Below are 19323 nucleotides of genomic sequence, written 5' to 3' on the forward strand. Positions count from 1 at the left end.
GAAGTATGAGGTTCCCCCCAGCTCTATACCCATAATCTTAGGATCTGAGTTCACATTCCCAGTGCATTTTTTTTTTTAGCTCTGTGGCCCCGGGCAGGGTCCCTGCCCCTTTCTGGGTCTCAGTAAAATAGGGGCCCTGATTTCCCAGGTCCCTTTGCAGCTTTGAAATTTGACGATGGAGCCCCTTCTCCTGCTTCCTTCCATTGCCCTCAACAAACATCCAGAAAATTTTAAAGAAGACAAGGAGACAGCTATTAGATATCATGCTTTTAATACAAACTTAAAAAAATCTGAAGCAATAGAAACTGTACAGATTTGATCAACCGCGTGTTTTGTTTCCAAACTAAATCTCCAAACACTCCAACGTCCAGTTCCAAAATATTGCACGACAGTCTGAAGACAAAACTCCCCATTGTATTCCTCCTTCACTAAAGAAAAAATAACTACCCTGCTCCCCACGCCCGCCCCCTTCTCCGAGGCTCTCGGCGCCCCTTCCCTGCCCTGGGGGCGAAGCAAGAGAGGATGAGCCCCCGCCTGGGAGAGAAGAAGAGCCGGAATTCTGGCCTGTGCTTCCAAGAACCCCGCCTTTACATTCCTTCTTGGGGAGCGGGGATGGATGGGGAGGGGGACCCAGGGGAGAAAAGGATTCAAGTCTCTCCTTTTTTTTCCCAAAGTTTTTTTTCCTGAAAAAATATTTTTTTGTTTCTCTCCTCTTTTTAAGAAAAAATCTCCAAAAGAAAAAAATTACAATTTTTTACGTTAGAAATATACATATATTATATATACCTCTTACATTTTACAAATGTAGCAAATTATTCATTACAAACGGACACCAAAAAAAATGTAAAAAATAAAAAAAAGCTTTCCTACGAAACCAGGTAAATTAGTGCAGGTCTGTTTTTTGTTTTTGTCTTTAAATAAAAAATAAAAATAAACTTGAAGATGAATGCCTATGTCTGAGATGGGAAAGAGTGAAAGCCCAGAGTTTTTCCTTCGCAGGCCTGGGCCCAGGGCCTGAGCTCCCTTTACTCGGTAGGTTTGAGACAGGGCTGGGATGCTGAGTGGAGTAAGGCAGCACCCCATCTTTCACAAGCAGCATGGAGAGCTAGTGCCATTCCGCCTGGGCCCCTGGCACCCACTGGGGGAGGCAGGTTCGTCAATTTTTTTTTTAGGGTGGAGGGAGAGAAGGGCTGCCCAGCCAGGGCTCAACCCTGAGTACAGTGTGGAGGGCAGGGGTGGGTGGTGCTGGGTCACCAAACCAGGAAGTTACCTGGCTGGGGGAGGTAGAGCTAACCTGCCCGACAGAGCAGGGTGGGAAAGGAGGGTGGCTATGCTGGCAGTGGAGACCTTGGCCAAGATGCCACCAGGGGCACAGCTTCATGTCAGCCTTGGCACCTGGGCAGGGGGCTTTGGTACATCCCAATGACTGAGGCAGGGCCAGGGAGACTCATTAGTGACCACAGGGAGAGGGCCAGCCTTGATGCCCTATGCCTACTAGGCCAAGGCTGGGCAGCGGGAGCTGCCACACATGCCTGCTCTCCTCTCTTGCTCTTAGAGGGCAAAGCAAGCCCTCCATGGGCTGATCTTTACTCCAGAAGAGGCCTGGGAGTGAGCAGGGGAGGGTGGGCTGAGGGCTCCTGTTCAGCCCCATCCTCTCTCCCCAGAAGGCAGCAATGAAGGGCAGGCTCTGAGGGGAAGGTGTAGCCAGCCCCACTGCAGCTTAAGGCCAAGGAAGGGCAGAAATAAACAGGGGGAAGAAGGGGAAGGAAAATGAACTCTGAATTCAAGTCTCAGGACACTCATTTGTCCAAGCCCCCTTGTGCAGGCACTGCTTTGGGACCCCTAAGCATTCTCGAGGGTCAGTCAGGGCCAGCAGTCTGCACCCTTGGCTTAAGGCTGGACCCCACAGGAGGCCATGAAGGCCCAGGCAGGCCGTGTGCTGTGCAGTCCTGACTTACTCACTAGGAGCAGAAAACCTTTGTTTCTTTGTATTTTTGGTCAGAGTCTGAAATAAAAGTGCAGGTAGTCTGGAAACCAGGCAGCTGAGAACCCTAATTCCACTCAGTGTTGCACACCCCAATTGATCTTGGGAGTATTCTAGGACCAACCCCCGCATAGGACGCAGAACCAACCCTCCCCCCCATCCCCGCCCTGCCGACCTCACCCCATCAGGAATACCTCAACATCCAGAAAGACGCTGCCCACCCCAGGATATGGCTTCATGGCCTTTCAATCCCCTGAAACAGGACGCACCCCCCAGCCCAAGAAATGGGGCAAGTGAGACACCAGAGAGATGCCCGAGCTGTGGAAGGCTGAGGGTGGCATAGCTCTCCTAGGGCCCCTGAGATCAAATGCTCAGGCAAGCTGGGAAGGGGTCAGGTGAGGGAGGCCACATGACTGAGGTCTCCTCCCCCCATGGCCTAAGCCTACTGGAGGTGGTGGTGGAGGCGGGGGGGGATAGGGCCCACTGCTGCCCAGCATGCCTCACTGGCCAGACCACAAAGGGTGCATAGCTTTGGAAGGGAAGTAGGGAGAGGCTGTGATCTGACAGGGAGATCCTCCCACCTCTCTCCTCTCCCCCAGGGGCCTAAGAGGTCTCCCCTCCCTTTGGGCCATTCTCTGGACAGCAGAGCCCCCAGACCAGGTGGGTACAAGAAGTGAGGGAGGAAGAGGAGACACCCATCTGGACCACTTTCAGCATGAGAAGCCAGTAACGATGTTAGGGGAAAACAAAAAAACTAAATTAAAAAAGAAAGAAATTCCAAACCCCAAACCAACCAAAAAAATTAGAGACAGGCAGGAAAATAGCAGGGGATGAAGTTAAAATAGGCGTTGGAGCTTCAGGGAGCTCCCAGCCCTGGGCCTGGCCTGTGCCTCTTTTTTCCCAAGAAGCCAGAAGGAAGAAGATCGGAAATCTTTTTGTATATTTCTATTTTTTCCTTTTTTTTTTTCTTTCCTTTCCTTTCTCTTTTCAGTAGCAGCCCCCTGTGGGTGGTCAGTTGGCCAGGACCACAGGCTGGAAGGACTGGCTGGGGTACTGCATGGTGTTCAGGTTGTAGCTGAGGCCCTCCACAAAGGGCGACTTCTCCAGGAAGAGGCCGTTGGAACCGCCTCCAAACACTTGGGTGACATCGAAGCCGCCACCGCTGCCGGAACTGCCGCTGCTGGGGCTGCTGAAGGGGACAGAGGCCAGGCCGTTGCTGGGCGGCCCATCGGCCCCATCGAAGAAGAGGCTGGGGGAGCCACCGTTGTATACAAATTCCTTGGCGTTGGGGGAGAGCTGGGACTGGGGGGCTGACCCCGCCCCGATGAAGTTCAGAGAATGCATAGACAGAGAAAGGCCCTTCTGCCGCAGCAGGGTGTTGGTGGGAGACCTGGCCAGGCGGGGTTGCTGTGGGGGGGGCTGCTGGCCTCCCCCGCCACCCCCGGCCCCACTCGCACCACTGCCACCTTTCTTCATCTTGGTGGAGCCAAACTTGGTGGCAGCAAAGGTGGCGGTGGTGAAGGTGATGGGCTGGGCGGAGCGGGGGATGAAGGTGGGGCTGGGTGACCGGCCCAAAGACGGGGAGGGCGAGTTGGACAAGGAGTTGTCTTGGCTGCCAATGGGGACGAACACCTGGGCCTCTGGGTTGAAGCTGCTCTTGATCTCCTTGTCCAGCTCGGCCGCGGCGCCGCAGCCCTCGCTGTCATCCAGGTACAGGACCTTGACGGTCCCCTTCTCCCCAATCTGGTAGGAGACCTCAAAGGGGTCGATCCAGACGCTCAGCTCCTCAGGCACATTGGCGCGCACGTCCTCCACCGCCAGGCCACTCCGCTTGGCCGCCAGCTCCACCACGGGGTCCACCATCTCCCCGATGTGCACGCAGCGGAAGCCTGAGCCCTTGAGGGGCTTGTCCGGGTACCAGTGACCTTCATACCTCTTCTTCAGGAGGCGCTCTAGCTCTTCGCCAAAGAGGTCCGCGCGGCGCCGGGGCAGCTTGTTGTATAGGTAAGAGATGATGAAGTTGAGGGCGACCTTGATCTCCAGATGCATATTCCTCCCGGCCGTGGGTAGCAGCTGGGAGCAGGGTGTGTCAGGAGCGAGGATGGAAGACACGAACGTGGGCAGGTTCTGGTTCCTGATGACTCTGGGGAAACAAGAAAGAGGAGGTCCCCCTGTAAATACAAGGGAAGCCAGGGGAAAGGAGGGGGTGAGCTCCCTGACCCACCTAAGTCATGCACAGGGGTGTGAGGGTCTGAGGATCAGGGCCAGGTCAGAGCGGCCAAGGGAAGTTAGAAGGCTCATGGAAGACTGTCCAGTACCTGGCCCCAAACAGTCCTGGGCTAAGACACAGGGGACACTGACTAGTTCTGCTCCACTAAGCAGGGCCAGCTTTCCACAGGGGGCTTGGACGGGAGCCTTGACCGATGTGTCACCTCTGATACAGGCCTAAAGGGGACGTGGGCAGGAGCATATCCACATATACACACATGTGTGCATACACGGTCTGGACAATGGACTCCAGAACAGAGAAAAGGCCTAGAATTTACATCCAAAGACACACCAAGTCAGTGGAAGGGGACATGGAGAGAAGCACTGCCCGAGTCACCGGGTGATCTTTATAAGCCAGAGATATCGGGCTGGGAACAGAGCTTGCTGTGTGGGCGGATAAGTATGTTCATGTCAGCACCGAAGCTGGACGAGACTCAGGTAGCATCAGAGGCCCCCCAGCCCTTCCTGGGAATCCTCAGAGGCCGACCGTGGTGATGACCGCAGAGTGCTCCCACCAGCTCTGGGCCTCTGGTTCACCCTCTCTGAGGCCCGTTGGCCACTCTGGCCTGGCATCATTTCCCAGAGAAAAAGGCCGATGCTGAGATGGTTATTTGGGAGTGATTCCCCACTGAAGTTAAAGAAAAAAAAATCAGTTCTCAAGCTTTCCTTATTTCTAGGTCTTATTTCTCAAGTTTTTTGGGGGGGTGACTTTCAATTTCATTGTGTAGGGAGCTGCCTGTGAAGTTAACTCCCTTCACTGGTCAAAATCAATGAATGAGAGGTCACACAGCTGGTCTATATCAGGACTCGAACCCAGGTGTTCCTGGTTCTGAGGCTGGTGGTCTGCCCAGAAGGCCTGTCCACATGGAAGGAAGGCCCGCTATTGGTGAGAGGACCAGGGGGTGTGAACAAGGTGAATGACCAGGAACAAATACCTTCGCTACTCTGGGCCAGTGTCCCCTGTAAAGGAGAGGGTTGGCCTTGGCGGCCTCAAGGGTCTCTCCCAACCCTGGATCTATGATGCCATTATACCTAGGAACCACCCTACCTCTGAGCCGCAGCATATAGCTGAGTCAGTGGGCCACTGGGGGCCCAAGGAGAGTTCTTGAGAAACTGACCTTGGATGGTTCTAGAACTGGCAGGAGACCAAGAGGGGAGACAGAGGCAAGAGGTGCTTCTCAGCAACTCCCTGGGCCATCCATATGCTACTCAGCACAGAGGAAGAGATGTCCCCCACGAATGACAGGTCCCTCAAAGTAGGGGGAATGGAACCATTCTAGGCTAGCTCCAGATGAAGATGCATCAGGGAGGGGGGTAGCCAGACCCCATTACCTTGGACTCTGGTTCCTTGACACTGCCCACTAATGGCCACAGCTTAGGAATATGGACATGGGGTGCTAGGGCAGGGGAGGGACCTTGAGCACCACCTACTTCAATGTGGTCATTTTTCAGATGGGGAAACCAAGGCCCACCCCATGCTCTTTCCAGTGCTCCCAGGCTTCCTGTACAAGGCAACTCGGGGACTAGAAAGCACATGGAATGAGGCCAGGTTAATGGAACTGGGGGTGTTTGCTCTGGAGGAGAGGAGGGTTGGGGGCAGGACGTGTACATGGCTGAGATGATCCCAAGGGATGGGGAGTAGTCATTCAATTATTCAGCATGCATCTACCCAAAGCTGAGGAGCAGCCATGAGTAGCGCGCCAGGGGCTGGGGGACAGAGACAGCCCCACTCCTTGCCCTTGGAGGTGAGGAGGAGAGCAGCAGATACCATGTTCAGAGAGGAGTGCCTAGTAAATGTGCACGGGAGGAGGTGGCATCGGGAAAGGACAAAGGACTGATCACTCTCATTCCAGAAGAAAATGAAGATCGATGGGGAGAAATAGAGGGCAGAGAGGTTACTTTGGACTCCCCTTAAGACCAAACTTCTCAATAATGAAGTGTTGGGGAAAGTTCCCTCAGGAGATGGAGAGCTCTCCATCATTGCCACGTGCTTGGGAGTCACTGTACCAGGGGCCCTTCAAGGTCGTTTCCAGCCTCCGCAACCCCTCGTAGCCTGGCCGCCCACCACCCAACACGATGGATGACAGACAGAACCACAGAGCCCTTGACAGGCTGGATCACATCAGTACTGAGAGGGTGAGATTCAGCAGAGAACAAGGCAAAGGCCTACGTTCAGGTGAATCGGATGCACGAGAATGAGACAGTTAGGCAAGGCTGGAGCTCCCACAGAAAGACCAGGGAGCTTTAGAACACCACAGGCTCAATGAGGTCAAGATAAGTCAGGGTGACACAGCTGTCCCGCCCCCGCAAAAAAAAAGGACGGAAAAAGAGTCTGTCACTCACTAGCTGGCAACCTGGACTTAAGTGATTTCACTTTTCTGGGCCTCTGTCCTTTCTATCAAATGAAGGGAAGGGTCTGCTCAGGTCCCTTCCAGCCCTAGCTCCTATGATGTTGGGCTGCATTAGTGGGAGTTTCCGAGACAAGGGAGATGACAGCTCCACTGCTCCCTGCCCTGGTCGGATCCTATCTGGAACTCTGTGTTCCACGCTGGACAACCAGATCTTGAAAAGCTCGGGTATATCCAGAGGACAGCCAAGATGGCACGGAGCAGGGAGCGGGTAATAGGACAATCATCCCAAGAAGATGGGAGGGATGAGACGGCTGCCTTCAAGTATCTCAGGGCTGCTGTTCAGAAGAGAGGCCTGACCCTGGCTCCATCTGCTTGGCCCAAGGGCAGAATCAGACTCAGTGGGTGGAAGCTGCAGAGGCAGACTGGGGCTGGCTAATAATCGGAGTTGTCTACAGGTAGAATGTGCTGCCTGGGTGACGGGCACCTGAGGAGGTGGCCAGGGAGGCCAGAGACAGACAGGAGGCCCCTTCTCACCTGGAGGCTCTGGGAGCCTTTCTAAGCACCAGCCAGAGGAAAAGATCTCTCTCCAGTGGACAGAACACCAGGTGTGAAGTTGGAAAGCCTGGGTCTGAGTCTTAGCAACGCCGCATGAACTTGGCTGGGCCTCAGTTTCCTTTCCTGTGAAACGGGGAACTAGACTACATGACTGGTTTCTAATTCCCTGACCCGAGGGAAGGACGCAGTCTGCTGGTGCAATGTCTCTGTCGGAGGGCTCTCAGCTGGGTCTGCAACTCTGTGGCTAAGCCCAAAGCCGCTTGAACCTGGGCCCAGGTGTGGGAAGCTACAGCCTCAAGGTCATGTGTGGACTTCTAGGTCCTCGGGTGCAGCCTTTTGACTGAGTCCAGGTTTTACAGACCAATCCTTCTATGAAGGGGATTTGTTCTGTGAAGTTTGGATTCAGTATAAGGGCCGCACTTGAGGACCCAGAGGGCCACATGTGGCCTTGGGGCCTGAGGTTCCACCCCTCTCTGGGGTATGAACAGATCACCACAGACTCAGCTATTCTGAGCCTCTTCCCTGACAGGGAGAGCTTTTGGGCCTGGCCTCTGCCAGCTGGGCCTCTTCGCTCCTCACCTTGGACCCAGGCCATTGCCAGAGCCTCCCAATGGGGCTCCCTGCCTGCCTCCACCCTCCCTCATTTAATCCAGCCCATACTGGTTGCAGCTGTCCTTCTCCCAAGCTCATTAGACAACCTGAGCTGCCCTCAATTGCAGCCAGCAGGACTCCTGCTTGTTCTTGGTACACAACAGTCCATCTCTATGCCCACACTTAGACTGGCCCTCTGTGTCCTCACAGCCATCTCCTCCATGAAGCCTTCTTGATTCCCTCAGCCCCAGCCTGCAGCTGCCACCTCTCCCACACTGAAATGACCATCTTTACTTTCTAACTCTTTCGTATTCACCCCTACGTACCCCAAGCACCAGGCATAGAAGTGGCATTTGGTGCCTCTTTGGAGGCCATAGGCACAGACAAAGCCAGAAGGAACCTCAAGACTGCTCCTCCAGTCCCACTCGGTCTGGAAGCAGGCACCTGTCTTTGTCCCTGCTTTAAACAGAGCCTTGAGAAAGGCAGCAGAGAAGGTGCCAACCTCCATTGGCCCAAAGAGCTCCCTGATCAACCAGATCACAGACCCGACCCTCAGCTTCCTCTCTAAGACAAGCCAAGACAGAGGAGCAGCCAAGGAATCCCAGTGGGAGTCTGCACTTACCAGGAAACAAGGAGACTCCTTTTCTTCCTCGATTTCTCCCCTGAGCAGCTCCCTCCTTGGTTGGAGCCAGAGCGGTTCTGAGATCATCCCTACACTCCTGAAGATGGCAGCCAGCCCCACATTCCATCTGGGGCCCAACTCCTACCTGAGAGAGGAGGCTTCACAAATAAGGAAGTTGACCAGGACACCTCACCCCTCTAATTGGAAAACAGGCCAGGCCAGATGGCTTCAGGGTGGAGCCTTGCAAAAAAAACCAGGGAGGAGAACACAGGGAGAGGAGCAGGCTGAGGAAAACCCAATGGTCTGCCCGCCCTGTTCTCCAGCCTGGCCTCGAGGTTCAGAACTCTAGAAAGGCAGAGGACAGAGGCAGCAGGCCTGTCTGCGCCGTCCCCAGAACTGTGCCATGGAGAAACCAGGTGGCTTTAAGCTGTGGAGGGCAGCTTTAAGCAGAGGAGAGGGCCCCGGGAAGGTTGAAAACAGCTGCCAAATAGTCAGCCGAGGGGCCCTCTCACACAAGAGCTCTGGATCAAGTCTTCGCCAACAACTATCATGGACTAGAGGAAAAAGCATATGGTCTGATTAAAAAATAAAAACAGATCAGGAAGTCAAAGCTGGCTCTGAGACCTTGGCCAAGTCATTTCCTCCATGCCTCTCCCTCTTCACTGTGTAACAGGGAGTTAGCTTAGATGACCTCTAAACTAATATATTCAATTTCAAGGAGATTGATAAAGGCAGAATACAGGGGGAGGGGAGCTTCACAAAGAAGAAGGTTGGGGGTTACATTACAAAAACGAAACGCAGCTTTAGTAGGTGTTTTAGGAAGGCAGGAAATTCTTCCTAAGGCTCATGATGAAGCAAGTCTCCTGGGTGACCTTGGTGACTAACTGGCTTGGACTGGAGGGCCTCTCATAGCCCTTCCAGCTGGAAAATTCTGATCCCAGGGTATTCTCTGGGGAGAAGTGGTGAACTACAGGTGCACACGTTGAGATCCAGCCAATGTACTCATCTACTGTGGTGACTGTGTGTTATTAGGGCGGCTGGGAGCACAATCCCAGATCCAGAAGAGGAAGGACCCTCAGGAGCCATGGTACAAGCCTCTTACTGCACCAAGGAGAAACTGAGGCCCCTCCAAATGACAAGTCTGCCCAAGGTCACCTTGGGGGCCACTGAGCCGGCCCGTGTCCAGGCAGGTACCACAGCCTTTGGGAGCTGGTAAAGAAGAAAAAGAGGATTGGGGGGGGGGGGGCAGGGAACGCAAAAGAGCCCCAGTCACTAGATGAGAGGCCGGATTACAGGCAGGGACCATCCCACTCTGCTTCCCAGCAGACACACATTTTTAAAGAGCCCAACTCCCTGAAAAGGTTTCTGATGTGGGTGAGGAGGGCAGCGAGGAATCTGGGAACAAAGGGAAAAGTCAAGAACAATCCTTAAGAAAGGGAAGGGGAGCAGTGACCAAAGAAACCCAAATCCCATAAAGAGGAGGGAGGCATCTGGCTATCTCAGGATCGAGAGCCCTCCTCCTGGCTTCAATGGGCAGAAGTCTAAGCTTTGTGTTGGCAGCCAGGGTACGGTCAGCCAGTGCCTGCCTCCCTTCGAGCCCGTCCGGAGGGCTGAACCAGGGCTCTGCTTCATCCGACTCCCAAAGGCCACTTTTTATCAAAAACCGAGTGTTTTCACATTCCTACCTTTGAACAGCAGAAATAGGGTGCGAGGGACAAAGTGACAGACACCTCCTGGCCACATGCCCAGACGAAGCAGAGAGGGACAGAGGGGAGAGTGGGGAAACCAGGGTGAGACGCCACCGCCTCCTACCACCTCTTGGGCACAGGCACCCTGTGCCAGCTCATGTGGGCACTGGCTCTGAAAGCCAGGCGAAGGCTCCAGACCCAGCAGCTGGGGAGGCTGCCTCCTAACTGGACCCGAGACAACCGTAGGGCCAAGGGCCAAGGGCCAAAAACCAAGAACCAAGAACCTCTTCCCCCCTTCTACTCACAGAACTGAAATCTCCTCATTTTACAGAGGGGGAAACCAAGTCCATGCCAAGGTCGCCCAACCTATGAGTAATGGAGAAGAGATGCAAGCCTCCATCTTTGATTCCAAGTCTAGTCCTGCCATCTGGGTCCCCAGTGCCTGCTCCTCCCCCTCCCCCTCCTGAGGGGACCTCCAAAACGGTCCAAGGGCAGGTATGGTATTTAATATAATGGCATTCACACAGGCACACACCCAACACCCCAGCAGGATTAGCCTCGCTGTTACTCTACGCCGAAGTGGGTGGCGCAAGTATGCGTGTGCCCATTTCACGGGCCAGGAAATAGAGGCCTGGGAGGGCACGCTCCAGGTCACATAGGCAGGGAGTGTTGAAGCCTGGGTGGGGGCTCACTGACCCTTCAGGCTCCTTCCCCGCCCCCAGCCGGGGCGCCCGGCCTCACTTCCCCAATATCTCCCGGCAGGCACCGGCAAATTTTGTTGAGAGAGATGACACATCTCGGCTTTATTATAATTTGCCTTCTCCTGCCCCTCCCCCACTCCCCTGCACTTCTAAGGGCTGGGGGGCGTGGGTGGGGACCCCAACCCCCACCGTCCCAGCCACCAGGGACCTTCCCCAGAAACCAACCAAACTTCGGCAAACCCCTTAGGTGGAAGACGCGCACATCGAAGTGGGGAACCGAACTGAATTCTGGGAACTGTAGTCCTCGGACGTGCCAAGGACTAGGGCTGGGTCCTTGACCTACTTTTCCTTCGAACTACATTTCCCAACGTGCCTCGCGAAGGCTGAGAGGCTCAAGAACCAGGCACGTCACGCATGCCCAGTGGGAGAGGGGTGGGGCAGGAGTAAGGGAAAAGTTTCCAGGGCACATGCGCAGTGATTGATTTCCCCCTCCATTACTACAAGTCTAAATGGAGACCCCTCTGTTTTATCCCCAGCTTGGCCCAATTACCAAAGAAGAGCCGCCCTCCCTCATCCATGCAGGTCTGACGGTGCCAGTCAACAAGAGGCAGGCTGCCATGCCCAGCGGGGGCAGGGGGCAGTTTCTAAGCAGGTCTGCAGTGCTGGGGGAGGAGTAAGGCTATTGCCCCCAAAGTAAACCTGTCCTCCCCTTGATCTGAAAGCACATACCAGGCCCAGCCTAGTCTGGAGCTCCTGGAAGGAGACAGGCAGTCACATGGGGGAGGAGACGCAAAGGAGAAAACTGGCCCTGTTTTCCCATCCGGAGAAGGGGCAGCCTCTGCACAACGTCTTCGCAGGGGCAGAAGGGAATGCAAGGCACTCCAGGACTGATGGTCGTCCAGAGTACCCCAGCCTGGCTCAGTCAAGTGGGGCAAGGTCCCTGGCACTCCTCAGCTCAGCCCAGCTCTCTCAAGAAGGAAAGGAAATAGGCACTTCGCACCTGCAAGGGCTCTTCCAGCATATAAAATTCCTCCCACCCAGGGGCCTACCCTGCAATCAGAGCGAGATCCCAGCAAAGATCCCTCTTCCCAGGGACTTTGATCTGGTTAATTTTTCCTCCCACACAAGTTTTGTGGGTTTTTTTTCCTTCCTAAGGGGGTGGGGACATAATACTGGGTGGCAGCTTGAAGAAATAAGGAGGTGGGGAGACAGAGGTAGAAGAGAGGTAAACTAGCCCAGTTTCAGGGGGTGGGGAGAGAAGCAAACCTTCCAGGGATGAAGCAATCACTCCAAAGTGCCTACTTTGGCCAAAGGAAGAGAAATCCCTCACGCAAGCCCGCGGGTGAATCTATGCCCCCCTCCTGTTCTGCTCCCTCCATCTGGCCGAAGGCAGTCTCTCCTCTGCCCAGGGCCAGGATCCCAACTCAATGACCTTCGTTGGGGAGAGGGAACAGACACATGGTCTCACCCATTTCTCCACCATCCCAGGCCCCTGATCTCAGCACATAACCACAACCCAGGTAATCAGTCCCATACTGTTGGGTTCCCCACTAGACACTCCAAAAGCTGGAGAGGAATGAACTCAAAATGGTGAGGGGGGGGGGCTGGCCCTGAAGCCAGAGGACCTTAACCAACAGCCACCCCTCCCTCAAAGGGTCTACCTTCAAAAACCAGAGAGTAAAAGAGAATAATAAAATGATGGCCCAGGTGGTGGACAAAAACCCCAAGGCCTCTGGGTCAGTGGGGGAGGGGGGAAGTGGCCCTAGGGACCTCAGAGGTTGGTTAATCAACCCAGAGATTTAAACTTGAGAGATTTCCAGCTATTTAGAGATTACAGGGGATTGGGGTGGGGGGGTGAGGTAAGAGGGAGGACTCCAGCTCTAGCCCTGAGAAAGTTTGGTGGGGGAGGAGTGGGGGGGGGGGGAGTGGAGGAAGGTCAGGTTGGGTCAAAGTGGGGGGACAGAGTTGGGCGAGGAGGAAAAATGGGATCCTGGGGGGGGAGGGAAGGTCAAGGACTCCTGAGGGAGGACTTAAATGTGTGTGTGGGGGGAGGGTCTGGAGAGTCACAAAAGGAGAAAAAGGGAGGTCAGCATGAAAGAGAAAGAGGACAGAGCAGGGAAAGGGCGCTCAAGGGCCGGGACAGGAGGGCAGGGAGCCCAGACAAGGGGGCCAGAAATACTGGGAGACACAACGAGGAAAAGGGGGTGGGGCTGAGAAAAGGGGTGCACAGACCGAGAGGCGCTGGAACCCGGAGGTCTGGAAGGGAGTGGGGGCGACAATCGACAGGCAAACCCGAGGGGGTGGGGGGCACTCAGGAAGAAGGGGGGAGGCCATGGGACGGGAAGGGGACAGAGGGGGGGGGGGGCAAGGCAAGAAGGGAAGAGGTCCGAGAACAGAGTGAGGATGAATGATGGACGGACGGACGGCAGCGAGCAGAGAGGGCAGAGCCCGGGGGGCACAGGGCACCGGGCCGAGCAGACTAGAGGCGGCACGCCGGGGAGGAGAGGGTGCGGGTGGCACACGCAAAGACTGGGCCAGCGAGGGAAGGGGTGCGGGCGGGGGCCGGGGCGCTAAGGGGGACGTTGGTGGGGGGCTGGGCGGAGGACGCGGAAGCCCCCCAAGCCCCCGCCCCACTCACTGGCTGGCTCGCTCTCTCTCGGGCTGGCTCACTCGTCCCTCGGGCCTCCAGAGCTCCGGGGCAGGCGGGAGGGCGGCGGCGGCGGCGGCAGCGGGGGGGCGGCGGCTACTGCTGCGGCTGCCTCCAGGGTGGTGCTGGGGGCCGGGCCGGTCGGGCGGGCTGGGCTAGGTGGGGGTGGGGGGGGTCTCTGTCTCCTCTTCGCCAGGTGCTGCCTGCTCGGGGTCGGGGGGTGGGGGTTAAAACAGACTTTGAGGCCGGCCAGTCGGTGGTGAGCTCCCGGGCCACCGCGGGGTGACAACTAAGCGCTCTTTGTTCCCGGCTCGACGGCAGGGGGAGGGCGGCGATGGCGCTGGAGGGTGGTTTTTGGGGGGCAGGGCGGAGGAGCAGCAGGGAGGAGTCGGGGAGTCCGTGCGTCCCTCCGTCCGTCCGTCGGTGTGTATGCCTGGCCGCCCGCCGCCGCGGCGCCGCAGCCGCCCAGTCCGTCCGACCGCCAGCCCGTCCGTCCCTGCTTCCCTCGCCCGGCCCCGGCCCGCCCCGAGTGAGCGAAGTCAATGAAAAGTTTCACCCTTAGCAACCTCGCGCACGGATTCCGGCTCCCCGACCGGTGATGCGGCCTCCGCGGGGGAGGGGGCAGGAGGAGGGAGGGGGAGGAGTAGGGCCCGAGCCGGGACTACTTCCCCTTTCCAGCCCAGCCCAGCCCATCCCGGAGCCAGCAGCCCCGGCCGCCGCCGCCGCCTTTAACCCACTCTTGCCTGCGCCGCCACCCTGACTGACCGGCAGACCCACGAAGGAGCGGCCCCAGAGCCGCCCAGGCAGGAGCTTCTAGTGGGCTTCGTTCCTCCCCCTCTCCCTTTTCTCTCTTCTCCTCTTTGCCTTCGTTCTTTCTCTCTCTCCTTCCCGTCCAAATCTCCCCTTTCTCCTTTCTTCTCTCACTCCACTCTTTTCCCTCTCCTGGCCTTTCCTTTTTCTCCCCTTCTCTTCTCTCCTCTTCCTTTCCTTCTCATTTCCTCCTTCTCTTCTCTCTTCCTCCTTCCCTTCTCATTTCCTCCTTCCCTTCTCTCTTCCTCCTTCCCTTCTCTCTTCTTCTTCCTTCTCCCTTTCCTCTACTTTTCTCTTGCTTCTTTCTCCTTTTCCTTTCCCCGCCCTCTACTTCTCTTTTCCCCTTTCGTCTTTTGTCCCTTTCTTCTTCCTTCTATTCTTCCTCTCCTAGATTCTCCTCCTTCCTCTTATTTTCCTTTTTACTGTCTCTCTGCTCTTTCTCTGTCTCCTCTGTCCCTCACTTTCTTCTCTCCTCCGCCCCCTTCTTCCCCCCTCACAGAATTCTAGAACGCAGAAGATACCTTATGTCCATCTAACCCAATCCCCCATTATACAGCCGGGGAAACTGAGGCCCAACGAGAGGAAGTGATTCAAAGCGCCCAAGGTCACGTCCCGAGAGTCAGTCAGTGGCACAGCTTAGAATGGTACATCGGGACGGACCGCTCCAAACCTTCGCCCAAAGAGGAGTGGATGACCTACACATTGTTTTCAGGATACTTTTCTCCCCTTGTGCGACACAAGATTCTGCCCTCTTCTCCGCCTCCCGTGGGGTCCTGTCCGTTTCTACGGACCACAAGCTCCCATAGCCCTCAGCTATCCGGAGTCCCCAGGGCAGAAGGGCTAGGAAGGAGAAAGCATCCTTCTCTGGGAGCTTAAGCGATCAATCCCTAAACTCGGCTTGGTTCCAGGTTCCCCCAAGCAGCTTATCTGTTCAGGACTTAGGACAGAACACGAGAATAATTTAATGCTTAAAAGCCGAGGGGGAAAGACTTGAAGGAAAGGAGTCAGGACTAATGGGTGAAGGAGATAAGGTGGGGATGGGGGTGGGGAGAGCTGGAGGACCTTCGGGTGCAAAGTGGGAGAGGGAGGCAAGGGAACCGAAGAGCAGCCTCCACTTAGCTCTTTCTCGCGCAAAGCCCCAGGGAGGAAGGGGTCCCCGGGAGGGCGCAGTGACCAGCAGGGTCACTGCCGCCGCCTTCTCCCCCGCGGGTGCATTTCAGGGACATCCTCGATCTTTTGGCAAACAGAAACACTCTCACTCCCCTTTAAGAGAAGTCCGGATAATCGGGGCGATGGGCTCCCCCAGTGGGGGAGCACCCGGTGGTCCGCGCAACTCGCCTCTCCCCAAGTAGGCATCTCACGGGGCAGGGGATGGGATGGGCACGAGAGGGGTCCTAAGGGCTTCCAAAGCCAGAGCAGGGAGAGTACCTCAAGTTAGCGTGAGGGAGGCTGTCATCGCTGCCGCCGCGGGCGCTGCTGCTACTGCTGCTGGGAGCAAAAATGGGGCATGGTTTATCTCGCGCCCTCCCCCCACCTGCATAATCCGCCCGACGCCCCGGTAGGTCTCTCGGCTCCTGCGCTGGCCCTGCCCCCGCCCCCCCGCCAGAGGCTCCCCGCCCCCGGTTTCTGGCTCTTTATGACTGTACAGGGCGGCGGAGCCCCAGGAGGGTGGGGGGAGGGGGTCCCCATGGCGGGGGAGGGGGAAGGGGGCTTGGTTGTGACGCCAGCAGCAGATTTGTCAGGTGGCTCTAGAGGTCTGCTCCCGAAGCTCTTTCTGCATGTTTCTCCGGGACACGTGCGCCGACGCCCCCTCCCATTCGCTCATCCCCCGGCCTCCACCCCCGCCCCGTCCCTTCCTCTGGAGGGGCGAGCAAGCCTTAGGTAGCCCGCGTGTGTGTGTGCGTGTGCATGTGCGTGTGCGCAAACACTCCACTCGTCCTCTCTCCGGCTCCCTGGGCAGGGGGTCCCAGGCACTGGCCGCCCACTCCTCCACCTTCGACCTTTCTCTCGAATGCCAGCATGCCTGGCCCGCTGGCTGGCAGCCCACGTGGGCAGCGAGATCAGCAAGTTTTCAGCTCGGGGCAAGTTCGGGCTTATTGATTTTTTTTAAATTTTCTTTTCTCGAACACGCTGCTTTTTTGGCCAGGGGACAGGGGACACAGAAGGGACCGGGCTCCAAGCGCTTCCCTTCGCAGCCGCAGCGAAAATGCTGGGGATGCATCTCCCACCGGCAGGGGTGGGGCAGGGGGATAAGGCACGCTCCGCCCCCCTTCACTCGCTAGTCTCAGCGAAAGCTCAGCCCGGCCGGGGCGGACACAGGGGAGGAGGCGCCTCCACGGACTACTTTTCTAGTGCGTAAGAGCGAGGAGGGGCGGCTGTCATCCACACACCTCCCTCCTCCCCCGCCCCTCCCTCTCTCCTCTCGGACTGCGCTCCCCCTCCCCCCTCCTCCCTTCCCCTCCTCCCTCCCCTTCCAATGCCCTCCTTCCAGATGCCTGTCTTCTCTTCTTCCTCCATTATCTCCCGCACCTCCTCTTCTCTTCCCTCTCCTTCCTTTACGCTTCCCCTCTCTACTCCATGTCACTATCTCCCCTCCCCTTCTTCTCCCTCTCCTTCCCTTCCCCCCCTTTTCTCTCCTTTCTCCGTCTCCCCCTCCCTCCTTTCTTTCCCTCCTCCCCTTCTCCTCTCTCCCCCTCCCCTCTCTCCTCCCTTTCTTCTCTGCCCCTCCCTTCCTCTCTTCCTCCTCCCCTTCTATTTCTCCATTCCCCTCACCTTTCCCCTCCCTCCCTGTCTGTTTTCCTCTCCCTCTCCTCCTCCTCCTCTCCCCCTAAACAGACCTGCTAGGTGCACGAGCAGAGAGGAGCTAAAAATATAAGCGACATGTTAGCAACAGCCTTCCCATTGGCCAACAAGTGCGACTGGGGGCGTCTGATTGGCCTTCGAAACTGACCAATAGAGATGAGGCAGGCAGAGAGGGCGGGGGTTGAGTGCGTGGAGCCAATAGAATTACTAGCGTAAAGCAAGGGATGTTGGGAGTTGTAGTCCTTTCTGAACTTTTTTTTCAATCCCCCCTAGCTGGGTGGGATCCAAAGGGTGAAAAGCTTGCTTGGATATGAATGCCTTAACCAGAGGAAATCATGGATAATACAAAAATCTAAGAGCTGTGTTGGGGCCAACAACTACCTAGGATTGCTAGTTTGTGGTCACTGACATGCCTTTCCAGTCTGAGCAATGGATGGGCCGCCTGAGACCATCTGGTCCATCATATTCCACCTAGAGCAGGGCAGCACAATTAGAGACCATCTGGTACAGCCTCCTCATTTTATCGGGGAAGTGACTTAGCCAAGGTCACATGGGTTACAGCGGGTGGCAGAGGGGATTTGAGCCTGGGGTCCTGTGGCTCCCAAGCTTAAATGTTTTCCAACCAGCATTTTCATAAACTTGCCGAATCAGAGTAGGAAGGACCTTCATAATGAGAAATCATCATTGGGCATCTACTTGAAGACCTCCAGTAAGGGGCAACCCACCCACTGTCTCCCTTGATAGCCTGATCTGCTTCTAGGGTTATTAGGCAGCTAGGTCTGCAGTCAGGAGGACCTGAGTTCAAATTCAGACTCAGACCCTCACTGGCTGTGGGACCCTGGACAAGTCATTTAACCAATGTTTACCCCAGTTTCCTCACCTGTAAAACAGGGGTTCATAATGGTACCTTCCTGCCATCTCACCATTGTGAGGATCAAACGATGTGGTGTTTCTAAAGCACAGTGCCTGGCACATGGGAAGAGCTTAATCCATGCTTCCTCCCCCTTTCCCTTCCTTACATTAACTATGTGTCATCCACCGCTCTCAGATTCCTAGTTCTGGCCCTGTAGGTACCTGAAGACAGTTCTTACGAAGCGATCCTTTGACCGCCACATTGGAGCATCTCTACATAACCCGTAACTCCTGTCAATTCCTCCAGATCCTAGCTACCAGTAGTACTGAATTAGAATTATTACATTAGAATTCAATTTTAGAAACAATTATGTTCCCTTCTCTTCCCGATGTTCTCTTCTCCAGGCTAAACAGCTTATACCCTATCAATTTCCTTCCTAAAGGACATGATTGTCAGAGGTCACACTGTTGGGGTGTCTGAATGTGGCTCTGCTGACTTTAACTTCATTTCTCTTCCCGTTCCACCACAGTGGAAGGGAGACTGAATCTCCATCCACATCCACTTGATGGGTCATTAAGCTGGCAAAGGATGTAAGGTTTCCATCTCCTATCCTCGGTGTCAGCTGATGCTGTCCTCCCTCTGCCTGGATGGTTTCAAGTTTCCCTGAGTCTGTGTGTGCCTTTATTCAAATCTCCCTCTGCAGTGCTGAGAACAGCCCTATCCTGAGGTGCGGCAGCCCAGCCAAGCACACGGGAGAGGGCTCTGGGGAAAGGCTAAATAAAGCCCAGTCCATGCATCAAGAGGAAAAGAGGGGATTTTTCAAAGGCAAATTAGCATGCCCCCTTTGGCGACTGCTAAGCCCTTCAGCTCCTATGCCACAAGCACACACACACACACACACACACACACACACACACACACACAATTTTTCCTAATGATCAATTTCCTCCTGCCAGGGCAGGTTAGTAATTGTCCAGAGACAAATTCACACTCAGGCACTTAAGCCCGTCTCCAAATGGTCTTATCCCAAAAGAGGCCCGTGGGCTGCTCCATTTTCTCCACAAGCACTGGGGAGGGGTCACAGCAGCAAACTTTCTCCCCTTTTTGCAGTAGTCAGCTAGTCCTGCCAAATGGCTTAGTGCTCCGGCGGTCAGGCAGGTTATAATTGGCCCCAATTAACTCTCAAAGTGGAGTGATAGCCACACCAGAGTGAGAAATGGCCCTTGAGCTCTTTGAAGTCATTGAATAGTTTGGGGTTTGTTGTTTCTTCCATCTGAATCTCCCGCTGAGCCAAAATCAGCCCGGACAGGAAAAACAACAGAAGGAACTGACTTTGAGGGAGCAAGATTGGATGGTGGTGAGAATGATTTTCTGCTCACCATGAATGATGGCGGCGGTGAATTTAGATGAAAAGGCAAAGTTCACTGAGAAATCCCAGTCCTTCCTCAAAG

At 55.6% G+C, this 19323-nt stretch overlaps 1 protein-coding gene across 3 annotated transcripts; it reads right to left on the reverse strand.

Annotated features, from left to right (window-relative positions):
• Nucleotides 1-254: 254 nt before the first annotated feature.
• Nucleotides 255-15966, reverse strand: TOB2 (transducer of ERBB2, 2). 3 transcript variants are annotated; one of them, XM_036759871.1, is made up of 2 exons: nucleotides 15646-15966; nucleotides 255-4127 (listed from the first exon to the last, which is right to left on the reverse strand). In XM_036759871.1, the coding sequence occupies exon 2, from the start codon at nucleotides 4031-4033 to the stop codon at nucleotides 2996-2998; it is 1038 nt and encodes a 345-aa protein (XP_036615766.1). In that variant the 5' UTR covers nucleotides 4034-4127; nucleotides 15646-15966; the 3' UTR covers nucleotides 255-2995. The 3 variants fall into 3 exon arrangements, with proteins under 3 accessions (XP_036615766.1, XP_036615765.1, XP_036615767.1); XM_036759870.1 differs by lacking the exon at nucleotides 15646-15966 and adding an exon at nucleotides 13399-13920; XM_036759872.1 differs by lacking the exon at nucleotides 15646-15966 and adding an exon at nucleotides 4545-7488.
• Between the last annotated feature and the right edge of the window lie 3357 nt (nucleotides 15967-19323).

This window comes from Trichosurus vulpecula, chromosome 5, assembly GCF_011100635.1.
Source record: "Trichosurus vulpecula isolate mTriVul1 chromosome 5, mTriVul1.pri, whole genome shotgun sequence".
Lineage (NCBI taxonomy): Eukaryota > Metazoa > Chordata > Mammalia > Diprotodontia > Phalangeridae > Trichosurus > Trichosurus vulpecula.